The 11,885-nt window shown below is 35.6% G+C and overlaps 1 protein-coding gene across 1 annotated transcript; it reads left to right on the top strand.

The window, feature by feature from the left end:
• Window positions 1-3,861: 3,861 nt before the first annotated feature.
• RB195_013114 (uncharacterized protein) lies at window positions 3,862-9,190 on the top strand (the record flags this gene model as incomplete). Its single annotated transcript, XM_064202790.1, has 4 exons — window positions 3,862-3,978; window positions 4,213-4,302; window positions 8,493-8,581; window positions 9,106-9,190. 4 exons carry the CDS (start codon window positions 3,862-3,864, stop codon window positions 9,188-9,190), a joined length of 381 nt encoding a protein of 126 aa, XP_064058671.1.
• Window positions 9,191-11,885: the final 2,695 nt, after the last annotated feature.

The raw sequence follows: 11,885 nt of genomic DNA, 5'->3' as shown, positions 1-11,885 counted from the left end.
ATGGTTTTTAGTTTTTACACATTGCAAAAAAAAAAAACACGGCACATTCTTAACACGCTTTATCTATCATCCTTTTAATTATTATTGGTTATTTTCAAATCAGATCATCTGCTCTTATCTTTAAACATCTTATTTAACGAATAAAACTTTACTTTTCAATTTATTTGGTGAAATTTTTACGGGTAAAACCATCGTTTTCGACCATTTACCTACGCAATTCCACCGGATCGCCATCTGACCTACCGTACGATATTGTTTCACATATTCGTAGACATAATAACACTTAACTGTTTACTACTACGAGAATCTCAAGAAGAAAATTGTTTGTCAGAAACCCGTTTGTGAATAATTACGGATGGTGTCGCTAGTGATTGAAGTGTTCTTGGTGATGTAACAACCAATAATCACATTCCTTAACGTTGGCATAAAAATCAACTTCGACAGAGGCTAAAATCATTGAGATTTTCTCATCACCTATTCAAAACTCATCAAGCATCGAGAAGTGACCATAATTGCATATCGAAGCACCTTAACGAGCGCCGTTGTAGCTCAATTTCCTCACATTGACTTGCCGAAGATCAAAAATTAGAACGAAACCTTTTCGTAACCCGTGGCGACAGAAACACAAACATTGTAGTTTGAATAAGTCAGTTCATTTAAGTTACCAGCATTTCCAGAATCAATCAATCCTGGAAAGAAGCTTTATTACAGCGGTTGTACGATGAAAACTGTTTAGGATTTTGTTGGAAGACAACCCAATATTATTTGCAATTGTAAGAAGGAAAAAGATTATCTGTGAAAAAGGCGGGTGCGAAAATGGCTTGTTCTCTTTGAGAGAGGTAGAAGTTTTAAAAAAATCGTTAATCTGCAAATTTTCGTTTGGTGGTAGACGTTTCGGCTCCTACAATAGGAACAAACTATCCTATTCGTTTATAGTTAGAAACACTCCTTAGTTTTAAAAAAGATAACAGAAATTCTGAATTGTTCATATCAATCCATGGAGCTAAACTCAAATAGAAATAAAATCGTATCCTCAGTAAAATATTAACAAAATACATGAGGATTCCTAGAAATGAGTAAACCGTGGCTTGAAGGTTTGGTAACTATTTAAAATACTTCAAAAATTCAAATTTCAAATAAATAAAATAATAAATAAAGTAAAATAATAAATAATAAATAAATTCCAACAAATAAATAAAATTTCAAATAGCAGATCAGGACAAAAGAAGAATTATGTATGGAGTACGATAGAGGGCGTTGCGGTTAAACATTTTCCAACTTTAATAGAATTAGCTAGTTCAACTTTTTTTCAGATCATAGGGAAATTATATTAGCAATAAGTGAGTAAGGAACGCTCAACTCCCACTAGGTGAAATTCGAATTGGTTTTGCCCGTAATTTTAGGTTCTTTTTTTCCAATTTGAGAGAGAGTTTCAAAAAATTTGAATCGATGCAGGGATTTGAGGCAAATATAACGCTTCGCATAAATGATATGTTAGAATCTAATTTAATAGATTTTTACCAGCAAAATCTCAGGCGAAAATCTCTGTTGCGATAGGGATTCGCACTGTAGACTGATGTAAAAACTGGAAAATTCATTTCGTAGATAAGGATTCCGTGGAATTAATAAATCTTATTTCATTTATCCTATTCATCTTTTGTAATGATAACAAATTTCTGAAAAAAAGTAAATACAGATAAGAGGTGGATCGGTTTCAAACATAATCAGACAGTATTCTCCTATTATTTTCTTTTTATTACTATACTTACAATTCTTGCATGCATCACTATCTGAAAATACATTTTTACTTCCGTGTTATCACAAAATATCTCATTTCTGAAGAGTCATTAAGGTCAAAAAACTGCACATAGATATACATCAAATGATTATATTCTAAAAGTAATGAAACTACTACGATAAAAATCGATTTAGTGAAGATTTTCGAAAATACACTTAACGATCATCCAAATAGCCCTCTTGAGCATCTGCACGCTTCTGGCATTTATGGCGTTGTTCAAAGGGATTTTCAAAGTCCGTCACCGAAATGTTCTTTCAAGAGTGGTGGTGATACGATCCTTAAAAAATCAGAAAAATTTCACATCGGTTCGCTTAAATTCGCTTGAATCTCGGGAAATCTAACTTTCTTTCTCTCTTTCTCTTTCTCTCCCTTTCTTTTTTCTTTCTCAGAATTCTTAACAGAGAGCTTGTAGTCACCTAGGTGACCGTCAGCACTATTTTCTGCAAAATCAGTGCTCGTGCACTTGGTGAAAAAGTCGCCCGAGTTCGTCGGAACCTTGTCCATCTGGCGGGTTCAATGTTCCCACTCACAGTGCTGTTGGAGGGAAATTTTCAGGCGAAGAAAAATATGGCTACGCTGCCGCAGATCCCATACACTCTTAACCTGTCACCTCCAGACTTCTTTTCCTTTTGGAAGATCAAGAGGGTTCGTAAAGGTCAACATTTCGAGTCCGTTCGTGAGATTCAAGCGATTGTAACACGAGTCATGAAGGTCATTTCGAAGAAATATTTTCTCAAATTGCTTCGAACAGTAGCAGAATCGCTGGAAGCGATGTATCGACGCTCAAGAGGACTATATAGGAGTGCTATCAAGAGTATTTGCAAAAACTTCCAATAATTCGTCGAAGAATCGAAGGAGAAAGGAGTTTCTTCCAGAAAATCTCATTAATTCTCCGACATACCCTGTATTTTCTTACTTACAACATTTCTTAATGATTCGCTTAGCTTATACACCCTTTACTTCTTCAAGATGAAGATGGTGCCTAGTTATGATTAGATCGTTTTTTAAAAGGACATCTCATACATTCCTATCAAAGATTTCTTCGTCGCAGCAGTTTTTGTAGTATCCAGGTTACATCAAAATATCCGTTCTCCAAATATTTTCTGTTATATGTATGTATTATTAAAACAAATCTTATATACTGGTAACATCAAGATCATAAATTTAATAATTTGAAAAATTATTTCACTTTATAACGCTGTTAAAAACGAAAAGAAACTGTAAGGCTCTCCGAAAATCCCAGGAATTATCGATTTGGAGCCATTAACCTACCAGATTTTAGATCTCCTAGCTCATCTAAGCAAACCTTCAAGTTCATCCTTTCACTTTTCACTAAAGCTTTTTTACTATCAGAAAGCAAAAAAAAAATCCTCTTTCAAATTCGTTTCATATTAAGTGCGAAACCTTTAGTTCTCCACAGACTTCTCTTAGAACCCCGTTTCATTTTTGATCTTATGAACCGAGGCTGTTTTTCGCTTTCCGTCTCCTGAACCTGTCATTAACAGATCTATTTCCTCTCATTGCCGAACACAGAAGTCATCAAACTTATCTAGATCTAATTTATATTTCACCTAGTTTCACCTGCTCTGCTTCTGCGAGCTCACCTAATCTAGTGTGGTTGTTAATTGGCAACGCCCCTCACGGAAACCTTTTTCTTCTCGACTATCTGTTAACGCTATGATTTCTGTTTGGTAAGGAATCACACAGGCAGAGCTCCCAGAAGCCACGCCCACCTAACAGATTATTTTCCATTTTCCATCGTAGTTAACGTATCCGTATATGTCCGGAAGGCATTCTGTGAAAGGAATTCTCGTTAAATCTGACAATTTTGCGGCACTTTCGCACTTTTCCGCTTTGACGCGACACACGTCATTTCTACAGAATCCTATTGGTGTGATCTTTATGATACTTGTTTCAAGAAGAGTTATCCTCGAATTTATTTTCCGTGAATAATTAAGCGTAGGACTTTATATCTTCTAGTAAACCTTATGATTATTTCGTCTACTCAAGCGTTTTTTGAAATTTCCACACCTATTCCGTTCCTTTTCAGCACAATCACAGCAATGTCTGCATATTTCTTGATAACACTGCTCTCTTTGCTACCGTCCCTTGTGTCCACCCTCAGATGTCATCAAATCTCCACCGCTAATCTGTCAAATCCACCAGAGACACAAGCTACGGTATGTCTTGCTTTTTATGTGAATTTATTTCCCATGAATTTCTCACTTCCCTTTTTTCTGAGGCTAGAAAACAAATAGTAATATAATAGTAATAACCAAAGCTTCGCTCCCATCCAGGACAGGTGCAATAAGTAGATTATGCGATTACGGTAACTTGTGACTGAAACCTTTTTTTAATATAATATATTATGCTACAGCAAATTTTTCAGTCATTAAAACTCTTTTTTTTTTCAGGAATGTATTGCTGGAAGTTTAGCCTGCACTAAGTTAGTTGACTACACAGCAAAAACATTTTCAAAGCAATGTCAGCAGTTTAATTGCACGGTGAGTCCTGACTAGATTTTTCTTGCACTACGGTGACACCAGCGTATAAGGATGTCATTGAATCTCACTTCTTGTCGCTGGAATCCCTCCTATACAGAATAGAGACTGAGCAGGGCTTGAGATAAAAGGTACCAGTGCTCCCCGTACGGATTGGTCAAAAGTGCCCTATGCCAACCAATCAGGTGATCCCTCTGCGCTAATAAATTGGTGCCAGACTTGTCTGGAGGAAAACAAACACTCATAAACATCGATACATAGGCTGGACACCTAAAAGTCATTGCATAGGTCACTAACGCGTTCATGAAACCCGGAAAGAATCTGGATTGAAATTGAAGGCTCTGTCATATCCCACATATACGTTGGTTCACCAACGCTAAGCACTTTATCCTTCTACCTTTCTATGGTTCAATCCTTTCCTCTTGTATCTTACTTTTTTACCAGTAATTGTTGCAATCAAATTTGTTGTTTGATGTCTGACAGTAGAATAAGAAGATAGAATTATGGCAAAGTTGTTAGGTTCTAATCAAAAGTACTAATTTTTGTTATTACTCCAGATTTATGGTTTGACCATTTCGAGAATGGAATTGCGACATAACTGATACGGTTTAGAAGAAACTCATAGTTTTTGCTAGTAGTTCGAAGGTAGTCGGAGTGGCAGCCTCAAATCAGTTTCCAACTTACTGCGATCCATTTTATGCTCATCAAAAACCTTTAATCTAATAAATCTATGGAAAAAATCTACTTTGACAACGAAAGCAGAGTATACCATAACTGCTGACTCTGTTGTGGTAGAAGCATACTGCTCCGCAAAAAAAAAAATTTAAGACAAGTATAGTTAGCTGTTCTGTGTGGATCCGTGTAGGATGTAGCGTGTCAATTAATTTTCCTCGAACAAAAAGCAAAAACCAGCGATTTTATAGCAGAGCCAACTCCTGCCAACTATGGAGTGAATAGATTTTAAATTTTTCTTGCTCTTGCGTGGTTTTTGTGATTTTTTTTAACACTGAAAAAAATTTCATAAGAAGTACACTTGCAAACTCTATATTCCGGCGCTTACTCTCAACAAGTAAGCGCTGTTGAATCAACCCCGTTACCGTATCCGCGCTAATCATACTGGTTACCATAGTTACACAGCAAACAATTTGTGTAGACAGCGCGTGACAGGCGGCGGCTATCAGGAAAACACGAAATTAACGGTTATTTTCGAAGCTATTGAGTAACTATTGAGGATCTAAGGATTTCTTCAAGTTTCCCCTCTTTCTAGAATTAAAAAAAAAAACCGTTGCAGCGTCAAAAACCAGCGGACTAAAGGATGAATGGGAAGGAAATTAGCTAGTTAGTCTGCCGCGCCAACCGAAATTATATTCAATGTGCAGTATCAAGAAATTGATGTAGCTCTTCTCAGGACCACTAGGCAAGGGAACACAGCCGTAAAAAGGCAATTAAGACATTTCTGTTGTCATTACAGTCAAATCTTGGATATGCCTCGCAAAAATTGCGGATACCATGCCCTTTTGCCGCAAATCCTGTGTCATCGTCAGAGTTTTGACAAGTATTGGATACTGTAGCAATTAACTCAAGAAAAAACAACTAAAAGCCATAAAACAGAACAAAACTTTTGGTAATTCTGTTCCGATAGGTTTTCTATCACTTCTGCACATTCCCAACACTTGAGATAAGTTCTTCTGTAATTAAGAAGTTAGATTAAAATTTTAAAAAATAATAGCAACAAAATGATTTTTAAAAAATTGAAAGCACCCTGCAAAATTTGCACTCTTACTACAATCACTTGAAAAGAACTAAATATCAGTTGACGTCAAGATTATTGTATTTGCAAAAAATCCTATTTGACCTCAAACTACCCTTCCAAACCTCATTTTCTTCAGTAAGTTATGGTTGTTAATTATCTACGATAGTGATTTCCGTGATTATGCTCGTAGTACGCACAAAACTAATCAGCATCATACGACTGCATATGTCGTAGTCAGCACCTATTAATACATATAACTATTCCTCAATTAAAAAGCGAGCGTGTGAGCGTTGCATTTTCAGTGAAATCAGGATTTATTTGGGAGCAATCCTTCTGAAATGAAATTAAGAGATTCGGAACGTAGAGTCAACGAAACCCCGCCTACCTTTTCAAAACATTTTTTTTAAACTTCCGATAGTTGCTAAAGATCTCTTTGCATTTCCCCCAATGTTTCCAAGACTTCAAAAACTGACCTGCAGTGAGACGTTCGGAACCTTTCCTCGACTACGTAACTACCTCATTATCTATTCTATCCATATATTTCTTAAGCTGCAAGTAATAAAAAAGACAAATTTGTCCTCAGTTTTAAAAAAAAATTATGCGCAAAACCCTGTTTAATTACGCAAAAAATTACGCATACAAGGAATACAGACCCTAACGTCGATCAAAGTCACAAATTGTAAGTACAAACGAATCATCGCCAGTTTCTTCTAACTGATATCATCATTTAACGCGAAATTTAATTTACTTGATTTTAGCCTACTAATGAATGAAGCTATAAGCTGCTCTGTAGGATTTCTGATCTAATTTAGCGTCTTTTTGTGTGAATAACGGTGAAAAAGGGCAAAGTGCTTTGGCGCTGTTCAATCTTCTTTGGTTGCACCGTAGTGTTAGACTCCAATCCAGAATCGTAGACGTCAACTAAGGCCTGTACAATGACTTGAGGGGAACCGTCAAATCAGTTTTTTTATCCTTCCAGACAAGACCGGTATTAATTTGTCGTTCAAATAATTGCTTAGGCAAGGGCGGCACTGAACATTAATAATCCATACGGGAGCAACGGAACTTCTTACCGTGGGTTACCTCAATCAGGAAAAATCAGCGCAAGAGAAACTATAAGAAAGTGAGAAAAGAGCAATGGATAGATTATCAAAATAGAGCGCCTCAAAAGCGTTTTTCCCGTTTTTTCCCTATAACTGAAGAATAAACCTAGAGTATTTTAGTACTCAAATAGTCAAATTCAAGTCGGTAGTGAAGATGTTTTGATGGGGCTAATGAGGGAGAAGTAGGAGAATTGAAAGCGCAGAAAAAAAACTGGAAAGAGGGGAAGAGAAAAGGACGAAAAAAACTCAATGTCTTCTTGATATGTAATTTTGATAGGAGGGTAGGAGCACCGTAAATAACACAGCTGAAATGAGTCCATCCATTCCATTCTTTAGTAACAAATTTGAATCTTAGCGATTCTTGCGTTGCATGATAAACGTCGATGTCAGCTTGTATTTTTGGATGACAAAAACCAAATCCTAGTTAATTCTTTTGAGTATCTTTTTGTAAGTTTAAGCGTCTTTTAAGACGCAATAATTTATTTGCATAAAGCATAAAAAGTGAAGTTAACTAACTAATTGATTGTTTAGTTTAATTTAGCAATAATAGCTACATAAAAAGAGAAACTTCTATTAAATCCATCTTTCCTAGGCGACCATGCATATTCCTCGATAACGCCTTGATTTTCTTCACGTGAGCCTTGTCTGAGCATCTTAAAATACCTTCGAAATCAGTGAAAGCTAACGGAAAGCTTTTCCCAGGAAATAGATTTCTATAAATTCGTTGCCAGTTCGTTACGGTGTGAATTCATACGTGGTCATAGTAACGCTACGCTCAATTATGACGCGCTTGTTGCGAAATGAGCTCCAATATTTCTGCAAATAATAAAATCCATGGAATCAGGCTTAAATATAGCTCTGTTCAGACAAAAAACAATTTTTGAACTGAAACAATGGAAACAACATGGGGGAGAAATTAATAGCATTAAATCAAGCTTTTCCCGGAGGTTTGCCCTCTGCCATTCTATACATTTTAAAAACAAAGAGGATGTTAGAAGAAAAAGGACTTTTTTTTAAAAATATTATTGGGTGAAAGTAGCGTATAGTCGGGAAGATCTCATGTTGCCGTTGCAGCGATGGTTCGAAGCCCCTCAAGGCTTTCATTCGTCTTAGGTGGATATATTGTCTCATCCGTGAGGATAAAAACACGTGCTTCAAACATAGGGTAGCCCAGCGAGTCATTGTCAGGCTCCACATAGGTACATGAATCTCAAACGATCCTGAATTGAATTCGAAAGCTTAGACGCATCCGGATAGGGAGAAAATGATCAACACCGTGCACTTTTTACTTTATTGGTGTAGAATTATTAACGAGAGGATGAATGTTTCTTCTCTAGGCCGGCTCTTTAATGAACGCTCCAGCTCAATGCACAAACACTTCACAGTTGGGTAGAGAGACTCTTAGCTGTTGCTGTTATGGAGATGGGTGAGTTAGAAAAGAAAGTCTTTTACATAGTTACACATAAGACAAAACAGATTTGAAATGAATCGGTCTGGAAAATTGCAGCCATTCCCGAAAAATATTTAGAACCATTAATATACTCGTTACTATACTTCATTTTACACGTTTATTTCACAAATTTGGATTCAGAGTATAAAAAGAAGGAGAATTGTTCGTTTTGTTGGTCATATTTACTGTATTTTGGAACAGTTTTGTTTTACCGAACTTGTCGAAGAGAAAACAGTGAAATTCGGATTGAAACTTCGAGTAATGGTACAGAACTACTTTTGGGACTCAATCAGGGACGATATCTTTCGCTAAAATACTATATAATAGCCTGGAGATTGTAAAAGTGGATGTATTTGACAAAATACAACTGTTTTTTTTTCTTTCGAAGCATAAAAAGTTCTCTTAGGGTAGTTCCGTAATCTTCTCTTCGTAATCGTAATTATTTTTATCATGTAGAAAACGCATTTCACTTCAAATGTTAAACTAAGGCTTCTTTTCAGGTGCAACTCAGCGCCAACGAGCTGGATGTGGACAACATTTGGCACCATGACATTCTTCATCTTCGGCAAGGCATTAATCCTGTAGAGAAAAACCTAACCTTATCTGAAAATCGTAGATATTCTCCGAATTAAAATTCTTAATAAATTCTGCCCGGTTCAATCTATTCTAATAATGTGACTATGCTTAGAGTAGTGATGAATAGTAATGTTCACTGATAGCCTTCCAAAAAAACCGAATTATTCCAGTTACAGTCAGTAATGTTGAATGTTGTGAGTAAAAATTAATATTGAACTTAATCCTTCTATAACGCTCATTATTCACCTATTTGATCTTTCGTACAACAAACTTTTAAAAAATCATTTGTCCATCCAACTAGTCTAATTTTTCTCATCATTATATATAGTTCAATTTGATTTTTTTTTTGGTTTTGTAGACGCAAAACGCACCCCTCCTAATTCAATCAATTTCCATACCTAAATCTCTGTATTGTTTCTCGTTGTCACATGTTGAATACTCCCCATTTAAATAAATTTTTGTTGTCGTACTCACTAAAATATGTGTATGGAGATTAGTTCGTGGAAATGCACTTATTGGACGCCTTCAAAATCAAAAGCTAACATCCAAGTTGTAGACGTTCCCTATATGTGAAAAATGTGATTGTCCACAGATATAAGAAATTCAAAAGGACGGAAATTTAATTAAACAAATCCTTTCAATTAAGTATTCAGATTTTATTAGATTTATAATATGCTGGGACCAGTTTTCCGTTCCTCAGTCCAGAACAAATATATTAATTTTTCAAACAAAAAAAAAACGTGCCGTGTATTCGACACGTACCGTATGTAAATGACATTAGGAATTTGTTTTTAAAATTTGGAACCTGACATAAAAACTAGGTGTTTTTTTTTCTTAACTAAATTTGGTTTCAAATTTTGACCTGATCTTTTTCTTAGCTGAAATATATTAATATTTCAAACTTGCTCTAATCATTCAAGTGCACCCTCTAGTAGTTGATGATTCTTCCTGAGAACTTTGCGTACACAAATCTGATTATTTGTTTATTTCAAAACTGTTCCACTCAAATCCATTCATTTTTTTATTACTTCCAAATGCAGTTCAATTTTTTTCTAGCGACTACAACCTCCGAAAAGTGATATATAGGTTGTAGTGAGAGCCCAATACGACCAAAAATCTACGAAATTTCATCGATACTCAAAGGTCCGGTACTGTCAAGCTAGTTCACAGTTTCTGAGATTTAGAGGAGATAAAGCGCGAAATTTCATTGACTCACAATAAATTGCCGCTTGCGACAATTTTTGTGGGAAAACTAGTAATTTGCTGGAAACCAGCGATTATAAAAATGTACGGACACCAAGTAGCAATCATTATGTAAGGTTCATCGCGAGATGGAGATTTAACGACGAAAGCAAACCATTCGATTTATGTCCAGAAAAAATGTAACGTTAAATTTGAATTTATCGCGCTGCACTTGTTTTGCTTCATATTACAATTTTCTCACAGTTCATTCCATGAGAACGAACTGCGAGAAAATTTCGAAAACGAACCGGATGAAATGGTGAAAAATCAAACATGGATTTCCGCTCCTCACTGAAGTTACTCTCTACATTCTCTTGAAAAAAGAGATACTTTACTTATAGAAATCCCCCAAAAATGAACGTTATATACCAGTCGTATCCGTGCCTACAAAAACTCTGGCACAAACCACAAAGATAGGAAATGGTCATTTATCCTTTCACGTTCACACAAAACGTTACTCTCCTCTTTCATTACCGGATCTTGCATTCTGGCACAACTTTGCACAATCCAATATTTCATAATGTGTGTTCTTTAGTCATATCGCACGTAGAGGATGGAAAAAAAGAGCGCAACTCTTTTTTTCCAGTGCTAATATCATTTATGCACATACAATTTCAGATTGTCACATGACTTCGATAATTGTAATAAAATGATATCGAAAGGTAGATTAGCAAAACATACAATAAAGATACAAGGAGAGAAAATCCTGTTTAAAAAAAAAATTAGGCTTTGTACTTCGTCCACAATTAAATGTACCATGGATTCCCATCAGAGATCCTCCTCTTTTTTCGACTCAAGGTTGAAAACGAGTTTTTACATATCTTTAATGGAGGTAACTTTTCCGGTTTAATGTCTTAAGTGATTTTAGTCAAAGCTTAGAAGATTCTGTGTCCTCTTCCAGTTGAAAAATGGAAAAATTAAGATGCATACTTCAGTTTAAAAATTGATGGACCGGCAACAGGTTTTTCAACTTCCAACGGTGATTTGGATATTTATTTCTAATTTTAAAAATGAACAAGTACTTCTGTTTATGTCTCTGTATATCTATTTATCTTAGAAAAAATAAACCACTCAGCCGATATATGCCCGAGGGCAGAAAACGTGCTCTTGCATCAATTTCCTTCTTTCAGTAATAATTCTGTTCTGTTAAATACTAATAATACTATTAAATTTTATTCTGTAAATACACTACATATTTTTTAAGTGTGGCTACTGAAATAGTATATTGAAAATTGAGGAAAATGTTGAACATGCCAGTTACAGGTCCTACTCGGAGAAAACGCTGACAATTTTTAATTAGTGCGTTTGTTTGCGTGATGACGGTGATATCATTAAGAAAGCTGGGAACGGGAAGCGATCAACAATCGAATATCATAGCGTTATCTCCGTTTTTCTTGCCTTATCAAAGGCTAATTAGCTATTTAACGCAAAGTACCATCAGAGAGTTTAAGCAATACCTATA

The sequence above is a fragment of the Necator americanus genome, chromosome V, assembly GCF_031761385.1.
Source record: "Necator americanus strain Aroian chromosome V, whole genome shotgun sequence".
Taxonomy (NCBI): Eukaryota; Metazoa; Nematoda; class Chromadorea; order Rhabditida; family Ancylostomatidae; genus Necator; species Necator americanus.
This window is presented reverse-complemented; position numbering and strand designations above follow the sequence as displayed.